Genomic DNA, 21306 nt, shown 5'->3' with positions numbered 1-21306 from the left:
GTGTGGGAGCGAAACGAGTTGGCTGATCTTTGATGGATCTGATATTTAACTGAAACAACTTGATAAAATAAAGAAGAAATATTTTTATATACTTCCTGCCTTGTGGACTCTAAGTTGTGCACCCCCATTGTTAACCTAAGGGTTGCTCGCTCTCTCCACTGCTGTTCGCGTTGGCGATTGTACCATTGGCGGTGCGAGCTAGATCGGGGAAGCATTATGTCGGACTGGAGTTACGCGGGGACATGCAATATATATCGCTTTATGCAGATGATGTGCTAATGTTTTTGGCTGCCCAAGGCGAGGTCTTAGATGGAGCGACGACGCTGCTCCAGAAGTTTGGGGCGGTATCGGGGTTGTGCGTGAACTGGGAGAAGACTTGCCTGTTCCCGGTGGACCAGGCGATGGAGAGCCCTGCTAGCTTGGACGGAATACGATGGGAACCCTGTTGCCTGCCTTACCTGGGAACTAACATCCATCATGGGCAGGCCGACCTTCTGGAGGGTAATGTGAGCTGAGCAGTGCAAAGGATCAAAGGGAGCATGGCATTTTGGAGGACACTGCCACTTTTAGTGGCAGGACGAGTAGCGCTTCTGAAGATGGTAGCACTGCCTAGATTGCTATATTATTTTAGGACGCTACCGATTTGGATACCAGGCTCGGTGTTTTGGACGCTTCGGTCCATGGTGGGGGGATTTCTGTGGTGGAACGGCAGGCGGTGGGTGGCTCTGACCACGATGAGACCGAGTAGAGGGAGGATGGGAGGTCCCGGACGTCAAACTGTATTATTTGGCAGCCCATTTGCAGTGGCTTACGCAGGCGGTAGCTCTGGAGTTTGTCCTTTGTTGTCCTTGGCCAGCGGATGCGGGTAGGCTCACTGACATTGAAATCCACCCCCCCTGATAAATCAGTTATAGCCAGTTTAAGGAAAACATACAAAGTGGCCTTAAAGAACCGGAAGAAGGAAATTAGAGAGGATGCCTGGAATGAGCTTTTATCTATGGATGTTATTAAAAATAGCGCTAAATTCTGGGCGATGGTCAATAGGCCCTTTTTTCAGGACTCATAACAGTGAGCTTGAATGTGGTATTCAAGAACAGGTCTGGCACAATCATTTTAAACAAGTCTATGATGGGGAAGATTACTGTGCTAACCCGGCCCTCAACACTGAAGAATATACCCTACCCTTTACTGAGGCAGAGGTAGCCAAGGCAATAACGTTAATGACGAGCAACAAGGCCCCTGGACCGGACGGAGTGCCGGCAGACCTTTTTAAGTCTGACATTAAGACATGGTCAAAGATACTGTATAATGTCTTTGTCAATGCTTGTCATCTGGGTCTGCCTAACACATGGGCAAAATCAGTCATAGTTCCCATCTTTAAAAAAAGGTAATCGAGGGGATCCTAGTTGCTACCATCCGATATCTCTCATCGATTCCTCGGTTAAGGTATTAGGAAGGGTGGTGTTAAGCCAACTAACTGGCTGGTTGAAGGAGACAGGAACACTCTCAGTCCTGCAGTATGGCTTTAGAAAAGACATGGGCACAATAGACCAATGTTTACACTTGCAATTATTGATTGGGAAATACACAGTTGCTAAGAAGGGAGCCCTTTTCCTAGCTTTCATGGACCTGTCATCGGCCTTTGACCGAGTGAACAGGTCCAAACTGTGGACCATACTCCTGGCCTTAGGAGTTGATAAAAACATTGTCCACTTCCTAGCACATTTACATAGGGATCTATCTGCCACTGTGAGGTACGACCAGATGGGTAACTGTACCAATGGAATTCCTGTTGTAAATGGCGTCAGGCAGGGGTGTATCCTGGCGCCTTTGCTTTTTACACTTTCTATTAACAATTTGGATTCCACTCTACGTGCCTCATGTAAAGACATTCCTTGTGCTGGCAAACTAATGATTCTGGCACTCCTTCACGCGGATGATGCCGCTCTTCTAGCCAGAACCGCGGTAGGTCTTCAATTACTTTTAAACTCCTTCGCGGCTTTTATGAGCTCATTGGACCTCAGTGTAAATTTCTCCAAATCTCATGTAATGGCGATTGGTCAGAAAACAACCAGGGTTAAAACTCTTCATTGCGAGGGGAACACACTAACAAAGGTATCAACCTTCCCATATTTAGGAGTCCTATTTGATGATCAGGGTTCTTGGGGCACCCAAATTTTAGCAAAAAAAACTGTACTGACTAGAGCAACAGCGGCTGTCCTAGGTTTTGCTCGCAAACTAGGAGCCAGACCAATGAAGGCCCTTTTTCAGATATACAGAGCTAAATGTGTATCTATTGCAATGTACGGGGCTGACTTGTGGGGCATTAGGAATGTGAAGGCCATTCAGATGTTCGAAGACAAGCTCCTTAGAAAAATCCTATCTGTCCCGCAATCAACAGCCAGTTCCATTGTCCACCAGGAATGTGGAATAGGCTTTGTAGAAGATTCTACTGCTGTGGCACCCCTGTTAAAATGGATAGCGACCTGGCTGAACCCTGAATTAGTGCTAAATCATGAAATTTTGAAAGATTGCATGGCACTCGATCATGGGCGTTGTATCCCCTGGCTTAAATACGTCTATAATCTATCTGTGAAGCTGGGTAGACCTGAAATATACAACTCAACAGAAAGGTTGTTGAGGGGAGACGTAAAATGGACCAAAGAAACATATCTGTGAATAGCCATTATGGCTAGAGAAGAGAGGCAACTGGAAAAGCCAACAGTAAGGGCTCATCAGCTGCAAAAGACTAACCTGTCCTTGGAACCATATCCGGATATTGTCACAAACCCCAATCATCGATTCTTATTGACTAGATTTAGATTAGATCAATTTCATTTTCTCCTCAGTGACATGCCAGGATGGAAGAGGGCTGACTATCTTGGGGTTTGCACTTGTGATAATTTTTCCGACCAGGACATTATGCACTTTATTTTCTTCTGCGAGCACCTTACTGGTATTCGGAAGCGTTTTATCCTTCAATTTTATCAAACAAGGGCTTTGAGCAAGTCAAGCCAGCTCTACTCTACCTGCAGCTATTGTCAAATGTATGGGAAATTTTTAATATTGCCAACTTTCTCTCAGCGGCTGTAGGAACCTTAAGGAAAACAAGTTAAGCTCAAATTGTAAATATATGAATTAATTGTTGTGTCCTGATGTAATTCACCCAAACTACCTTTTCGACTGCTTTATGTATGTAAATATCTGCACATTTTTTAAAGTCTATTTATATTTAACCATGGTTTTTTAATTCTTCTGACATTGTATGTCTTTTAGTATGCTTTTAAGGTTTGCACATAAACCGAATAAAGTTATTTTAACTAACTGACAAATTAATTAACATAACATAACATCTTCGGCGGAGAAGTCTACTTCAGAGTCTGGGACCTGTTCTGGTTCCGGAAGGCTATCGGGACCTGTATGGAAGATGGCCAGTAATGGAACCTGTGCCTCGAGACATCTCGTACAGAGTAAACAGAACAAGGTGGCTGGACAGGAAAAATTAATATCACAACTAACAGAAACGCAGTCAATATGTACTACGTGACCACGGGATTTATGTACCAAAACAAATTTATTTTCTTTAAACTTGTATATTTGTAGATATTGTACTCATGAATTCACTGTCGTGACAGTCTTTGGTTTGCCCCTGTGTTTTTGAAATCTTGATAAACTGGATAAAAAAGAAAATAAATTTGTTTTGGTACATAAATCCCGTGGTCACGTAGTACATATTGACTGCGTTTCTGTTAGTTGTGATATTAATTTTTCCTGTCCAGCCACCTTGTTCTGTTTACTCTGTTGTTGAGATCCAGGCTGGGCAGACGTAGGATCCAAAACCTTCACTGCTTCACAGTCGAGACATCTCGTGGCGTCGAGCTTGACGATCCCGGATGGTTTTTTAAGGCTTGAAGGATAGACAAGCCTCACAGTCGTCCTCTCGATGTTCTGGAGAGAGGCACAGATTACACACGGGATGGAGGTCCGAGTGTGTGAATTTAGCACCACAGTGACGATATTTCTTAAAAGGAGTCCATTCCATCAAGGTCCATCTTCACCGGCGCGGGTAGGCCCAACGGCCACATTGAAGTTCGCAGGCGTCAAAATTTTTCGAAAGCGGTCATTGAGGGTGCGCGTCAAAAGAAACGCGATTGGACAATACAGTCGGTTACCTGTGATTGAGTATTGAATGTGGGTTGGATAATGGCACCGACCGGGAGTGCAGCAAGTCGCATCCGAACCAGATGGCGGGAAAAAAAACAATCTAACGATGGTGCCGAAGCCATGCGCACTGTCAACCGGAGGAGTCACCAACCTCGTGACTACAAGACTTCATCAAAGACAAAAACAACATGCAAACATCCAAGCCAAACACCAGATGGCAATCTATGCAAAAGTGTACAATCTGCAGCTCAAATGCCTCAAACATTTTGGTTTCTAAGGGAATACCTCTAGCTTTTCAACTGAGGAATTCAGCTCAATGGTTTTAAATTTGCGCTCAGGCTCCTGTACATGCCTATCCACAGCCTCATCTTGAGGATAAGTCTTAGGTCATAGCATACTGCATTATGGTACTTATGTTGGTTCTTATGCGTAGGTGAACAGGCTTACTCTCCTGTTTCTAAGAGGGGACATTTGCCTCATTCTTTGGTGTTTTCTGAAGTGTTTTCTCTGGTATCTTCTTAAACGGGGAGTGCCTCAAAGTTTTCTTTCTTCTGAAGTTAATTACAATATTTCAGCTTTGTGTGACTCACTAGGTTTTTTTTCACCCCGACTGACCAGAGATTTTTCAAACTCTACAAGTCCTTTTTCTGATTGAGTTGTTTTTCTTTAAAGCCCACTTATGACCTTAGTCATCCAAAGAAGAAAAAGTGAAATTCAGTTGGCTAATCATGGATAGCGTCTTTCAGCTTCAACCCAAAAGGATGTCTGTTTTTGACAATCTTAACTGTTGGTGTTTTGAAACCTCTTAACTTCTAGTTAAAAACACCAGAAGATTATATGTTTATCTGGAGTCTGTTATTTCAGCTCTGAAGGTTATTTACATCTAGACATTTAAAGTTTAGTTATTTGAACTTGTTAAATTGATTTTCAGGACCAAAATAGGTACATTCAGTAAATATGAATTTATCTACGCAAAATCACAAATACATTGCTCCCCCTGATCATCTTCACAAATCTCAGTATCATGTAAATCAGAGAAACCCATACAGTAAGAGCAATATAAGGATATTGTTACTTACTCAGTAAGCATCTGTTCTTGGCATGTAGGGCTGTAGATTAACATGCTTTGCATAATCCTGCCATCTAGTGTTGGGTCCGGATGTTTGCAAGTTGTTTTTGTCTTCAAAGTCTTTCCAGTCACGAGGTATGGTGACGACTCCTCCTTTCGGTGATAGTGTGCATGGTCATCAACTCCATTATTAGATTGTTTTCCCGCAAGAGGGTGAGACTGGAGTACGTAAGTGTAGAATAGAGATGCTATGCGTATGTATGCAAGTAGGAAGAACTGCAACAACTACAGGTGCCCAGAGAGGCGGATGGGCGCATGTGAATCTACAGCCCTACATACAAAGAATAGATGCTTACTGGGTAAGTAACATCCGTTCGAGGCATGTGTGTAGATAGTCTATGCAAAGCATGTGTAAAGCAGTATGCTCCCCAATCGGTGGCTAACCTGTAGGTGATGCAGTTGTTTGAAATCAGGTCTAAAGCACTGCCTGACCAACATTAGCTGGTTGTCTTCCTATCACATCTACACAGTAGTGTTTAGGAAATGTGTGTGGTGTAGACCATGTAGCTGCTTTACATATGTCAGCTAGAGGAATGTTGCTAAAGAAGGCCACAGTAGCTCCTAGCTTGCGTGTCGAATGTGCTCTAGGGGGTATGGATAAAGTTGTTTTGGCCTATGCATTGCATATTTGAATGCATTTAACAATCCATCTTGAAATGCTTGATTTAGAGATGGGATTGCCTTTGTGAGGTGGCGAAAATGCAACAATTGTTTAGTTTTGTGAAAATCTTTTGGTTCTTTCTATGTAATATAATAAGGCTCTTCTAACGTCCAGCGTGTGGAAAGCTCTTTCTGCCACTGAATCAGGTTGAGGAAAAAACACAGGTAACTTAACTGATTGGTTAATATGAAAAGCAGAAACCAATTTGGGAAGGAATTTTGGATTGGTAAAGAACATCTATCTTCGTGGAGCTAAAAGAAAGGTCTTTCTAAGGTTAGAGCCTGTAGCTCACCAACTCTCCTCAGTGAAGTAATAGCAATGAGGAAAGCAACTTTCCATTAAAGAAATTGTAGAAGACAATTATGTACGGGTTCAAAGGGTGGACCCACAAGTCTTCTAAGGACAATATTAACATTCCACACTGGTGGTAGAACTCTTTGTGGTATTACTTTTTTCAAACCTTCCATGAAAGATTTGATTACTGGAATTTTGAATAGAGATAAATGTTGACTGTATTGTAAATATGCAGCCACTGCTGTAAGGTGTAAACTAATAGATGTGTAAGCCAACCCGGTTAGCCGTAAATGTAACAGGCAACAGATAATACTGTATAGAAGTGTCTACAGGTTTGACCTTGTTGCTATTACAATAGATAACAAATTTGTTCCACTTTGCTGCATAGCACGCTCTGGTGGTAGGCTTCTTTGCTTCTTTTAAGATACAGTGTCGTAACCAAATTCTGACTTCAGGAGCCAAATCGCTAGGTTGAGCTCCTAGGGATTTGGATTTCGGATTTCTCCATGGCTCTGAATGAGAAGACTGGATGTGAGATGTAGTTTTTGATGTGGAACCTCTGACAGTTCTAACAGGGTGGTGTACCAAGGTTGACAAGCCCATGTGGGGCCACCTAAGATAACCGTTAGGGATGTTTGCCTGAGCATCGGAAGAGGCAGAAAAGCGTAGGCAAATATCCCCAACCAAGTCATCTATAGGGCATTGCCTCTGGATAGATGGCGTGGGAACATGGATGCGAAGTTTGGGCATTTTGCATTATGTACTGTGGCAAACAGATCTATTTGTGGAATTCTCCAGTGTTTGGAGGAGAACTTGGGGATGAAGTTCCCACTCGCGAACTTGCTGCCTCTGTCTGCTGAGGTCGGGAAATTGATGGTCTACTCCTTGAAGGTGTTCCGCTAGGAGACAGATCTTGTGATGCATTGCCCAGTTCCAAATGTTTTGAGAGGCGTGACAGTTCGAAAGAGTGTGCCCTCCTTGTTTTTGTACATAGTACATTGCTGTCATGTTATCTGTGCGGACTAGGCCAGCTTTGCCTATAAGGTGAGCCTGAAAAGCTTTGAGTGCTAGGAACACCGCCAGAAGCTCTAGGCAGTTGATATAGAGACTCTTGTGATTCTCGCTCCACAGACCCTGGATTGTGCAATGTTGGAGATGAGCAACCCAACCGGACTTGGGTCTATGAAGGGCCGCCCTTTTGTTAAGTTTAGTGGATTCCACCACTGAGAAGAGCAACGGGTGCAGCTTTTACCAACATCAGATCGGGTGATTGACCCTGTGATTGATTCCACTAACGCACCAGACATTATTGTAGGGTACGCTTATGAAGCCTTGCATGAGGTACGATTGCGATGCAAGACACCATCATTCCCAGCAGGTGCCTGAAAACTCTGGCTGGTAATGTTTTATTGGGTTGAAACTGTAGTACCATAAAATGAATGTTGTGAATTCTGGCTGCATTGGGAGAGGCTAGAGCTTTGAGAGTGTTGATAGTAGCTGCATTTGTGCAAGAACAGGTGAGATTTCAGTGCATTGATCGTGAAGCCCAATTAATGAAGTAGGTCTATTGTTGTCGGAGTGTGTTGCACACAGCTTTGGTAAGTGCTGGCTTTGATGAGCCAGTCGTCTAGGTAGGGGAAGACCTGAATACTTCGTCTTCTGAGATGAGCGGCTACTACTGCTAGGCATTTGGTAAATACTCTGGAAGCAGTGGTGACTCCAAATGGAACTACTTTGAATTGGTAATGATTGCCTGCCATCACAGATCTGAGGTATTTGCGATGAGCTTGATGAATTTGAATGTGCGTCTTTGAAGTCTAGAGTAGACATAAAATCCCCCTGCTGTAAAAGAGAAAGTACCTGTTGAAGGGTCACCATATGCAAGTTCTATGACTGTATTGATCGATTCAACTCAGATCTAGAATAGGTCTTAATGAGCCGTCCTTTGTGGGGATCAGAAAGTAGAGAGAATAGACCCCTGACATTTCAGTACTGAAGTGGAACTGGTTCTATGGCTCCTTTCAGTAAGCGAGATCGCTCCTCTTGTTCGATTAACAGCAGGTGGTCTGTGACAATTTGTGAGAGCAAGGTGGAATACATGGAGGATTGGTGGTAAGCTCCAGGCAATAACCATGTTGCATAATTCCAAACACCCATTTGTCAGTTGATATAGATTCCCAAATGGGGAGAAAGAGTTGAAGTCTTCCTCCGACAGGTGTGGAATAATTGGAGAGAAGCGGTGTGGTGTTTTACGCCTGCCTTTGGAACTGTTTCCCATATAACCTTCTCTGAAAAAACTCTTGGAGACGAGGATTGGTTGTTACCCTTGTAGGAGGAAGTGTTTTGATCTGAGGCTGCTGACTTGGACCCTACCTTGTAAAAGGAGCACCAAAAGGAACCTCTGTTTGAAGGAGACTGAAGGGCTCCCATAGATTTTGCTACTTCAGTGTCCTTTCATTTTTTCGAGCGCTTTATCAACTTCAGGGCTGAAAAGATGTCCTTCATTAAAAAAAGGGAGTTTAAAATCAGGGCTCGACAAATCATAAAAAATGCTCTAGACCTGCAGGTCTAGTAAACTACAAAATCTCCTCGACCTAACTTAAATGAACTTGACCTCAAACTCTGAAAACTGAGCAAATGTGACAAGGTAACAAGATTTAAAAGCATTTTTATTGCTCATTTACTTTGTGAGCAATAAAGATGCCTTTAAATCTTGCTATCTTGTCACATTTCCTCTGCTTTCAGAGGCAGAGGTCAAGTGTCAAGTTTGTATTCCTACTCGCCAGAAAGGGCGAGTAGGACCTAAAATTAGCTCGTCCTTAATCAATCTCACTCGCAAATGCGAGCGGTCGAGTGAATTTTTCGAGCCCTGAAAATGAATTGTTGGACTTCAGGTTTAAACCCAGAAATCTAGAACCAGGCATGCCTTCCGAGTAAGATGCTAGCATTGCCTTCTCTAGCTGCGATGTCAGCAGCATCTAGAGCACACCTTATAGAAGAGTTAGAAATGTATTTCCCTTCCTGCACTAAGTCTTGAGCTTTCGCTTTATCGTAATCCGAGAGATATTGTAGTAATTGCTTTATTTCGTCCTAGTGCGCCCTTTCATATCTGTCTAGAAGGCCTTGCATGTTATCGAAACGCCAGTGATTGGCAGCTTGTGCAGCCATGCATTTTCCAGAAGCATCAATGAGTTTTGGTTCTTTATCTGGGGAGGAGCTTCCCACAAATTTGTGAATTAGCTCGCTTGCAAGCATTAGATACTACCAAAGAATCAAGTTGTAACTGGCCTTTAATAAATACTGGATCTGTTGGGGAAGGTTTGTATTTCTTGTCGACTCTAGAAGTCCGGATTCAAGCACCTATAGGATCTTTAAAGATTTTGTCTGCATGCCTTATCATAACTTTGAATATTGGGAGTACCTGGCTCGACCTGTGTTTGAATCCTAGAGTCTCAAATTGAAATTCCTCCTCTAAGGATTTTCTGTGGAGCACCATGCCATGGTATTGTGCGGCCCTGGCAATGAGTTCTTGATAGGACCGATTGTCATCAGGTGGAGATGACTTGGCAGGTTAAAGGTCTTTATCATTATTCAAGGGAGAAGATGATGGAACTGGATGGAAGGGCTAGTACCAACATTTTTCTTCATAGGGATTTTATAAATACTGTCATAAGGAAGCTTGTGCTCGGATGCAGTCTTGGCGTGAATATGTCCTGTGTCAGGATTAATATGGAGTTTCTTTTGCTTGGGATTGGAATTGGATAGCACAAGGTCTATTTTTGGATCAAAGGTGCTAAAGGAACTTCTTTGGTTTTTGGCACCGAAGGTTTTGGATCCGAGATGGAATGACCTTTTGGCAGGGAAGATTTAGGCTCCAAAGGTTGATTTTTGGTTTTCAGGGTCGAAGGTTTCAGCTCCGAAGTGACTTTGTGCTTGGAACCGGAAGGTTTCAGCTCCAAGTGGATTTTGGTCGACTCGGTCCCGAGCCGGAAGGCTTGACAGTATGTTTCAATGCCGAGCCGGAGCCTCAGAAACATTGTCTTAGTGCAGACCTTGACCAGAAAACAGATGTGGCGTTGAAGCCTTAAATACTTAAAGGGATGGGTAGACGGGGCAAGGTGTCTTCTGTACTCACGTCACCCAGTCTCTGCGGCACATCGTCGAATTCCATCTCCAATCCTGATTTAGAGTCCGACACGGCGAAGGCCTGTTCTTCCTCAGCTGCTAAGGGCTCATCTTGCTCAGAGTTTTATTTATTTATAGAGCACAGAATTCATCCCGAAGGATATCACGGCGCTATGTAGCGAGAATTCGTGGTAGGGCCGCCAGTGGGAGTGGTAGAGCTGTCTGGTATTAGGCCTTGGTGAACAAGTGAGTTTTAAGTTTCTTTCTAAAAGCTAAATAGTCAGCCGTGAGGCGTAGGTCTTGGGGTAGTTCGTTCCACTTCTTGGCTGCCAGATATGAGAATGAACGTCCTCCTGCCCTCACTTTCCTTATACCCTTTGTCCTGGCCTGCACTTGATAGTGTGATCTTAAGAACCTCGTAGGGACGCAGAATTCAATTTTATGCTGTAGAATTCTAGGGCCACAATGGTGCAGGGCCTTGTGTGCATGACTGAGCAGCTTGAGCACTGTTCTTTGTCGCATGGGTAAGTCTTCACCGAAGATATCCGGCGTGTCGTCGATATGCTGCTGTTGCATCTCCCAATGTCGAGTCAGATGATCTCGGAGAGTTTCCTTTGATCAAAACCAATTGCATGTGTCGCAGTCTTGTTCTCTGTGCTCTGGAGATAAGCACAAGTTAAACACCTGCTGCAAGTCAGTATGTGGGTACTTGGCATGGCACCGGGGCAGAATTTGTAGTCCGGTCCATCAATGAAGAGCAGGACCAATGCGGTTAGGCCAGAAGCCAGCCCACGAAACTTTCCGATCAGAATCGAAATGCGGAGAAGTGGTAAATGCGTTCTAAACAATAGCGTTGAGGGTAGAGTGGATTGCGCACCAAGGGGAACCTGAGGAACGATTTCGAACCAGAGCGCAGCAATACATGGCCGAACCAGATGGCGGAAAAAAATTAACAATGGAGTTGATGACCATGCGCACTATCACCGAAAGTAGGAGTCACCCTTCCTCGCGACTGAAAATACTTCTTCGAAGAAAACAAATTGCAAACATCCGGACCAAACACTAGATGGCAAGAGTATGCAAAGCATGTGTATCTACAGCACACATGCCTCGAACATACAATTACAGTATCAGACATGGAAGATAAGTGGATTTGTGCCATTCCTGCATTTGATTATAGGGACAGTGTGATGTGACAAATACAGTTTCTCCTTTGTTGAAGTGTGTTGGGCATAAAGAGCACAGTACAGAAACCATCACAACTATGGTCATAGGTAGACTAATTCCGTACCAGGAGCCAATCATCAGAAGCAAATTTTCCATGACAATTTGGATAAGTTTAAAGAGAACATTTTCCTCACAACTTTCAAAATCCATAGTCAAATAGCTCCCCAAAACAACAATTCAAAGACCTGGACCTCCTAAGGTCCAAGACTGCATAAAACGTAAATCTCAGCAATGTCTACGTCAAGCCCCTTTTGCTGATGTTTTCTACAGCATGCAATGCCATCCTCACTGTCTTAGCCATCAAAAACAGTTCTAAAATTACTCCGCTCTAATTTGCCCCATTTACCCAACAGGAGAAAAAATAATCTGTAATTTTAGGGTAGGAGAGGAGGTGCCAGATACTGTGGCACTGCAACCTTAGGTGGACGTCAGCGAGTCCAACTATGGTTGAAGTCGAAGAAAAAACGAATTAGAAGATAATTTTCAGACCTAACCAGAAAGCATGTTCATTTAAAAAGAGTTCATATTGCAAAACTACTTTGAATAGATTTGGGGAAGTAATAAACCCTGATCATAAGATCTGTATAGAGACTAGCTCAGTAGTGTAATGGCTGTGCTCTATGAAAAATGGCTATACATGATCTGCTGCCAGTAGCGAAGGACTTTCAAATGAACTGTGGAGAATCAAGCCTTCTGAAGATATAGAGAACTGCAGATCTTAAACAAATACAGACTAACTATTGACGAACTGTTCAGCCCCCTCCTCCACATCCCTGCAAAGTCATTCTCTAAACTGGACCCCAATCTTCACCTCCAAAACGTAAATCACATTGTAATTTACCAAAGACTAAGCGGCTTATGGCAGCATAGCTGGTGGAAGACTAGGCCTCTTACCGCTAGTGTTTCAATGGAAGAAGTAGTAGATTTTAAGCGCGATCTTCCTCGTCCTCTGCTCCCACATCCTCCCCCATTTCCGCCGCGCGGGCGACGCCTTCCAGGAAAACTGCTGCTACGACCCTGAATGATAGGAAGAAACAGTCCGTGTATGAGCAACAGAGGAGCGCAGAATATGACATCTACTGACCAGGAGTACTAACAGCCTCTCTCTGCTTTTTTCCACCTCATACCATACCAAATCTGAAACTTAAAAGTACTAACCTGTAGAAAGCGTTCTCCCGAACAATTGTCACCAAGAGTCAATTCTACCATCGTAATGGAACCTCGGATTCTGAAGAGCCATTTTGGTTACCTTTTTTTCCTTGAATGTTTACGGCATTTAAATATTACATTCTGAACACACCCTACAAGTTATCAGTTTACTTTATGAAAATGTTATCAAAATGACTAGAGATCATTCTTCGAAAGTGAGGCTGGCAAGTCGCTAGTGACTACAGGGAGGATAGTGATGCTTAGTGTTGGCAATCATATTCTCATCAGGTATGGGCTTTTCTCAAAATTCAAAACCTTATGTAACTAAAATGGTGGGTAGTAACCTACCAAAATTAGAATAGAAGCAATGGATTAAAAGCGCACTAGAAGACTATTTGGAGGCTAGTCAACTTAATATAAAGCCCAAGGAACAATGTCAAAACTAGTATCAATCAAAAGTAAGAACGGAGAGAAGGTTTGACATCTTGGGAGTTACATTAGACAATTGCATACTGAGAGTTTAATCCAGTGAACCAAACTCTCTGAATGAAAGTATGGATGGAAGGGCTTACCCCTTGCCAAGTAATATCGATCAAACGCCATTGACAGAAAGCATTTTTTTCATTTTAGAACTTAAAATAGCTCTCAATTAAACTGCCTCTTAAAGTACAAGAACAGCTAAGTAATTATCAAGATTTTGCCAGACTGATAAACAAGCACATTTTTAAGAAGCATGCTGTAGTGCCAGGAAAGTCGAACTAAAGTCACAGACTATTAAGACCTTGTAAGGAAATGCCCCTTTTTGCATGATCTCCAAATGTTTGGACTGATGCTGCTGGTTTTTCGACTTGAGTGCAATGAGGCCTGCTAACCAGACCTCGGTGCCTGAGCTTTGACCCTTATAAAAGGGTACTGTTTTATTGGCTTACACCCAATTGGCATAACAACTTACTTAGTAGTCCCTAGTATATGGTACTAGGAATATCCAGGGCCTGGAAAATTGCCCGTCATGGCTGCAGCACTTATTGTGCAGCTATGAGTGTGAAAAAGTAAAACTTGTCTCCCAGCCTGCCACTCCAGACTGGAAGATGCAGTTTTAAACTGCTAACTTGACTTTTCTATTTAAACTAATGACAAAGCCCAAACCTCCCTTTTTAATATACACAAGTCAACCCAAAACAGGACATGTATTTTTATATATCCTTACAGTAAAAACTCCTAATTGTCGTTTTCACTGTGAAGAGGCTAGAAGCCCCTTTGGCAAATACAGGGTGGAGACCACTCACCTGTGCTAACTACTGAATGGAACTATTAAAGCTGGTACTTCTAGGTATCAAAAACCATTTTTACATTAAGTTAGACTTGGGCATCAAGTCGGGTTTAGTGTAACTTATGAATAAAAAACCTTTTTAAAAAGTTGCCATTCTGTTGCCCACGTTTTCCAGTAGCCATTCGCAGATGGTGGCCACAAAACAGCCTTCTCCCCTCCTGGGGAGAGGCTTGAACGACTCCCAATACAGGACACAACCGAGGTTTGTGATTGGAAGAGGTGTTATCTCGCCCTGACTGGAAGTCACACAGGATGTGAGCCCAAAAAGTGAGCTTCGAAGAGGAAGCCCCCTTTGTAGGGTAAATGGTGGAAAACACAAGAGTAGTTGCTCTTTTGTTCTGCAAGGTAGGTTAGTATTGGAGGACAGAGGGGAAAACCAATGCCAGATTGTGTATTCCCATGGGAGTGTAGCCATACCTCTAGGATGGGCTACCAAGCTCCACACACCGAGAGAGGAGTTCTGCCATCTTGGAAGTGACCAGAATCTTGCATTCTTGGATAGCCGGATGCCACACAGCGCAGTAAGTCATCAGGGAGGAAGGGACCTAGTAGCCCATTGACTAGTAACATCTGAATACATGGAGGGCACTTTCTGGCAATATTATGGCACCCTTGGCAGCCAGACCTCACATTGGAACCTCAAATGGACTGGAGAGAGGACCGAAGAAGGACTGCTTGGCTTTTCCCTGGATCTAGCAAAAGAGACTGCACCTACCGATTCTTGGGCCAGCAAAAAGATAACTGTCTGTGATGCATGGCTAGAGAAAAAGTCACTCTTGGGCCCCAGACAGAAGAGAACAGCTCCAAGAGTCAGTTAGCCAATTTCCTGTTAAAGCACCAGGACCACAAAAGCTGAAAAAGCCCACCTTAGCAAGTCGGTAGCCACAATCCTTTACTCACCACAGACCACTGACGTGCAGCTGGGGAGACAGTCTCGATGCACAAAAGCTGCACCTGAGTCTGGCTAGCACAGGAGAGTCGGAGTGCAGTTTGGTGGCCCTAGGAGGACACTAGCCCTCACCAAAGGGACCCCCTGGGTTCTTTGTGACCAACGACCATTAGTCCAGTGGAAACTGCAATTTTACTGGACCAACCAGGACTTTGAGAGACATCAACCCATGTGGCCAAAGCCGCCTCACAGACTTGTGTAGCCCTCGAAAGCCCTTTGTTGACCAGCCCAGCATCCTAAGCATTTTGTATCCCTTGCCTCAGCACCACTCCATTGAAGTTTTTGGTGGGTCACCCATAAAGCCTGGAACTGGGATAGGGACTGCTTTGGTGACAAGGTAACCGTCTTACAACTCTTACTGTCCCACTCCCAAATCAACCACGAGCCAGAGCTTATCGCCCAAACAACTTTTATAAAGTTTTCCAAAACACGTTAGTTGCCAATGCTTGTTTGCATTGTTAGTGAAAATGCTTTGATTTCTGTTGTATTTAAAAATCTATATCTCCAGAGCCCTCCCGTCAATTCTTTACATTTTAAAGTCTAAAATGTATAAATAATAAGATATTTTCACAAATTGCGGTCTGATTTGTGTTGTGTGACATTCTTATTTCGTTATTTTGGTACTTCAAATGCTTAACATTTGTTCCTTTGATTAATGTTTTCACAATATTAGGAGTGCAACCTAATTTCCTTGTTCACATTGAACTTTCCAATTCAAAACGCATGTATCTGTAATCACTCTTGTTTTCAATCACTCCTTTTTTTAATTAATTTCCAGATGGTGTCTTTTTCCATAAAGTTAATTTTGTTAAGTATCCATTTCCATCAAACTTAAAACAGACCAAGACGAGTTTAATCACTTATAGAGACTTTATCAGGGACTAAACATGTTTTTTTTTAAAACATGAAATTAATACTTTTCACTTGGTAAAATCAGCAACTCTGGTTCTTTCTTTTTACATTACATTTTCTAAATATGTTCAATTTTTTTGTTGTGTGTAAATATTAGTCTACCATAAAACCACTCCCATTTCAAGGAGTGTATCGATCAACATTTCTGTACCAACACTTATCAGTTATACAGACTAATATATACACACCATCCCCAAATATTTAATTAATCTGTGCATTCCTTACACCAAAGACACCAACTTTTTACAGAGTGATTGTAGTTACCAAGTGTGGACTACCGAACTAACACCTCTAGTACTCCTGAAACGCAAAAACAAAAAGATCACTACTTTACTTTCAATTTGATTTATTCTCCTAATCAAAATTCTTCTTTTACATTCATTCCCTCATTTAAATGTCTAAGTTCCTATTGTCAAGAAAATAATTTCATGTGTCAATACGCCAATAGCCTTTCTATCTCTTCCTATTGTTTACTAAGTTTTGTTTCTTCTCGTTTCTTTCTAACATGCTCAACGCAGTGTCAGCGAGCCATCCCATGCTTAACTTCGAACCCCTACAACAGAGTAAACCTATAATCCGGCAGCACTAGATTTTCCCTTCTCTCATATCCGGAATAATTTCTCCAACATATTACATTATTCCAGCATAATCATATACAGTCCCTTCAGACCCCATATTCCTTCTTCTGGTCTTTGTCCCTCCCCATGGCCATCTCACATATTTCACAAGGCCTATTACCTTTCGAGCAGCCTTTTGACATGTGCAAGGTCTATTACCTTTCGCGCAGCCTTTCCGCAGCACATGCCGACAGGCTGGACCTTGGGCGATAACCCCATGGGGATGGACTAAGACCAGAAGAAGGAATATAGGGTCTGAAGGGACTGTATATGATGATGCTGGTATAATTTGATGTGTGTATGAAGCTGGTTCCGTATATATAGCAAAGTAAGGTATAGTGTCCACAGATTCTAGGGGATCCCCAAAGGCTTACAGAGGTCAAAGTAGATAATATCTTACTCTCTATTTGTCGTAGTGTGGGCGAGCAGTAAGGTTTTATCAGATAGTGTTGAGCATTTATTGTACATACTTGGGCAAGAAATGTCACTCATTCAAAGACTGAACTCAGACAATATGTATCAAAAATATTTCTTTGTTATATTTTTCTTTACAGTACCAAGCAGGACTTGGTACAGGTAAATAGGATTGTACTTTTCAAGACAGATTGTTAAAAAGCAAGCTAGATTAACAATTACTTTTCTTACAGGTTTGTAAAAATGTACAAATACAGTTGTACTTACGTTTGTGTTACTTTTGATTACTTTTCAGGATTACTTTTCAACTCTGTGATATGCCTACAATTTCACACAGACATTTCCTGGATAAAATGTTGTTCTTAACAAATTTTCTTGGGTTTTCATACAGTTCTCAACTCCACACTTCGAACATTTACCACAGAAAAACAGACAATGCAGTCCTATGGGAGAAAATCAAGTTATCTGTTTAAAGGTGAGTAATAGGGCTTGAGAGTTGAGTTTCTGGGGTAGAACCAGGGTTCCCTCAGGGTCAAGGATGCCCTCAAAGAGTACCCAAAGAAGCACTAGGGCGGCCAGAGGCAGAGTGCACAGGTCAATGTTATCCAATGGGGGATAGGGGGCATCAGGTTGGTTGCTGCTCACGGGCAAGCCACTTGGATGTGGGAGCAAAGCTACTGGGGGTTTAGCTCGGGGCAAAGGTGGATCCATTCTAGCACACAAGGTGCACCCACCGGGGAAGGCCGGGTGTAGGGTGGTGATTTGGCGTCAGGTGCCCTGTGGTTTTCAATGGGAGTTGCCGGTTTTGGCTGCAAACTCGGTCCAGGAAATCTTCTGGACGGAAGCAACAGCTGATCAGGTAAGATGGAGGGCTCTGGGACGAAGGTCCACCTCATGTCCTCTTCTCAAGGAGCGCAGGGTGCCTGGATGCAGGGGTGCCTTTTGAGGTTGGATTTTACCTTACCGGGTAACTCGCGGTTATGGGGGGCTCCGTGCAGAGACTGCAGGTGGCATCGGGGAGTCCTGGAAGGGTCAACCCACGGTGGACTCTGACTCTGGAGCACTGGGGGACCTCGCTGGGACCAGTGTCCACACTGACTCTGGCTGTGCCTGTTGGGTGCATTGGTGGTTACAGGCGTCGGGTTTCTTTGTCCTCAGCATGCTCAGAGTCTTTCTTTGGTGATTCTTTTGAACAGAGCGGCAGTTCACAGGAGATCCAGTCTTTAAGGCAGTCAGTCCTCCCAGGGGTTCTAGAGGTAGCTGGCTGCAGGGCAAGGGGACTTTTGGCAAAGGATCTCTGGAAACTGCAGACAGGCCGGTAGGGCTGGAGCCAAGTCAGTTCTTCTCTGCTGTCTCCTCTGCTGTGCGTCTTCTATCGTCCTTCGCAGGTTGTGGGAATCTGACTTCCTGGTTCAGGACTGCCTCGTAAATACTGTATTTAAGGGGGCATTTTAGGGGTCTGAGGGTCAGTAGCCAATGGGCTACTGACCTTGGGGTGACTAAACCCTTGGAGTGCTCACCCTACATGGAGGAGTGGGCACAATCACTAATCTTGATTGGAGAGTGCCTGCCATCTGCAAATTGGCGAGCACTGAAGAGTGGGCTCCACCTCTCCTCCCCCCAACAGAGGGGTGGGATGGCAGAGGTGGGCACACCTGGGCTGCTTTAATTTTTGCCGCCTGTTTCCCCCTGAAAAGGGAGTGAGACAGGAAGGGGGCCTACTCCAAATAACAGGAGAGGCTGGGGGTTCTGTTACAAAGGCAGCAGGGCCTTTGAAGCTTCAATGCCACACATGACTCTTCGTGAGCTGCAGGAGGTGTGACCTCCTCCGCCCAAAAAAGGCAGGCTTTTGTTTCTGGGTCCAGGGAGCAAAGGCTCCCACCCCAGGGGTCCACAAACATGTCTTGTGGTGGCAGGCTGGTGTTTACCAGTCAGGAAACCCACCAGAGGCTGGTAGTTTTTCAGGAGGAATCCCCAAGATGCCCTCTGAGTGCATGGTATAAAACATCCCACACTGGCATCAGTGTGGGTTTGTTATGCTGAGAAATGTGCTACCAAACTTCCCAGAATTCATTAAAGACATTGTGCTGTGAAGTTTGTAATGACAAACTCCCACACCATACACTCTTTATGGCTTTACTGCACTTACAATGTGTAAGAATGGACTTAGACACTGTAGGGGTACATTGCTCATGCAACTGGACCCTCACCAGTGGTATAGTGCACCCAGCTAGAGGGGTGTCTTACCTATACAATAAGCAGTGGATTGCAGGCATGGCACAGGTATGTGTGCCATGTGGCACAGGTATGTGTGCCATGAAACACAGGTATGTGTGCCATATAGACTTCACTTTGTTCTGGACCAAGACACACATCCTGCAGTGTGTGTGTTACGGTACAGGGCCTCAAAGGGTGGCACAATATGTGCTGCAGCCCTTAGAAGCCTTCCCTGGTCACAGTGCCCTTGGTACCCATGGTACTTTTTTTTACAAGGGACTTAAATGAGGTCAAAGAGGTGCCAATTGGAGGTACAAGGTACAGTTTTGGTAAGGAAAACAGCCCTGGGAACCTGATTGGCAGAGAGCCAGGGCACATCAAGTCAAAGTGCATCAGAAATCTGGCATAACGTTGGGGGGGGGGGGGGGGGGGGGGGGGGGGGGAATTTACTGCAACAGAAAACCAGCTTCCTACAATATGTTGAAGAAATGATTCAGGATATGAGAGAAGGGGAATTCTAGTTCTGCTTGGAATATAGCAGGGCGCGAAAAATCAAAAAGTTCTGACTAGACCTGCAGGTCAAGTAACTACAAAAATCTACTCGACCTACCTGTAATGCACTTAACCTCTGTGAGCAAATGTGACAAGTTAACAAGATTTAAAGGCATTTTTATTGCTCATTCACTTTGTGAGCAATAAAAATGCTTTTAAATCTTGCCACATTTGCTCTGCTTTCAGAGACAGAGGTCAAATGTCAGTCTTCCTTCCTACTCGTCAGAAAGGCTCGCTAACACTGCGTTTTAAGGAATACAGGGATTAATGAAATTTTTAGGGATGGTGTGTATATAATAGTCTGTATACCAGACAGAGGTTGGTACAGAAATTTTGATCGATACCCTCCTTGAAATGGGAGTGGTTTAATGTTAGATTAAAAATTATACACACAAAAACAAGAAAATGTAAAAATGAGAATCTGAGTTGTTAATTTTACAAAGTGGAAATTATTGATTACATGTTTAAAAAAAAAACGTTATTAGGTCCTGAAGAAGTCCCTATAAGGGAGGAAACACGTTGGCTGGGTCAGTTTTAAGTGTGATGGAAATGGATACTTAATGAAAAGATCTTTAAGGAAAAAGATACCAACGTCTGGAAATTAATTAAAAAATGAGATATGGAAAGTAATTTAAAATAAAAGAGTGATTACAAATACAGGCAATTATAATTGGAAAGTTCAAGGTGAACAAGAAAAATAGGTTGCCCTCCTAATATTGTAAAAAAAACATTTACCAAGGATTGAGTTTTGTGGGCAGTCAGAACTCCAGGAGCGGGCAAAAGAGAACTAGAAGATTGGGATATTTGACCGGTGCCGTCCAGAAACACCACTGCTGGTTGTCTTTTGGAAATACTTCTTCCTCTGATTAAGCCCAACTGCTCGAAGCCACAGCTACCAACAGTTAAGCTAAGGTTTGTCAAGCAAGCCTGAATGGACCCAAGATGGTGATACGAGTATTACACTGTGCGGTCTAGCAACCACACCATATCATACACCACTTTCCTCACAGACCTTGTGCGGTAGGGTGCTGCAAGCATCAGCTGAGAAGTGACAGAAGAGTAGAGTGACGCAGAGTATTAGGTGTTTCACATAAGACTGTCACTGGTGAAGACTTGGTGTCAGGTAGTGTCTCCATGACAGTCAGTTTACGTTCCTCATGTTGGAGTGGCAAATGCAGTAGAGAATTCTTGTATGAAAGGTCTGCAGAAGATTAAGCTTTTGTGTAGCTACATAAGGTGGTTCAAGATACAGGAGTAGTGCAGGAAGTTGTGATAGCTACTGGGAAGTGTACAAGAAGTAATACAGATGTCACTGAGCAGAGTAGATTGTGGTCTTTGATAATGTTGGCTTTGGGATGAGGAGGGGGTAAATGTTAAGTTTTCAGGGCAATTTTAGGGCAGATAATCTGCAAAGAAAGCCCCATCTGGCTGTGTGCCTGATCAGATAAGGGTGCATCTACACAAATAATTTTAAATGTTTTTTAGATATTTATTGAGGGGCTTTTTTCTTGCATTGTATGTATTATCGATTCTTGTAACCCGTATTGGCCTTTTGCACAGAAATTG

General features: G+C 43.4%; 1 protein-coding gene across 4 annotated transcripts in view; it reads right to left on the bottom strand.

Moving 5' to 3' along the window:
• Nucleotides 1-21306, bottom strand: part of KMT2D (lysine methyltransferase 2D) — a 1692256-nt gene that overhangs the window by 1101105 nt on the left and 569845 nt on the right. For 3 of the 4 annotated variants that reach the window (XM_086963706.1, XM_086963708.1, XM_086963710.1), the window contains exon 12: nucleotides 12495-12617. The exons of the other annotated variant lie outside the window; for it this stretch is intronic. In XM_086963706.1, coding sequence (XP_086819832.1) covers nucleotides 12495-12617 — 123 coding nt within the window. The remainder of the gene's footprint in view (nucleotides 1-12494; nucleotides 12618-21306) is intronic. 4 annotated transcript variants of the gene reach the window in all.

This window comes from Lissotriton vulgaris, chromosome 1_1 (assembly GCF_964263255.1).
Source record: "Lissotriton vulgaris chromosome 1_1, aLisVul1.2, whole genome shotgun sequence".
In the NCBI taxonomy this organism is placed as follows: domain Eukaryota; kingdom Metazoa; phylum Chordata; class Amphibia; order Caudata; family Salamandridae; genus Lissotriton; species Lissotriton vulgaris.
The sequence above is the reverse complement of the archived record's forward strand: the minus strand, read 5'-3'. Positions and strand labels throughout refer to the sequence as shown.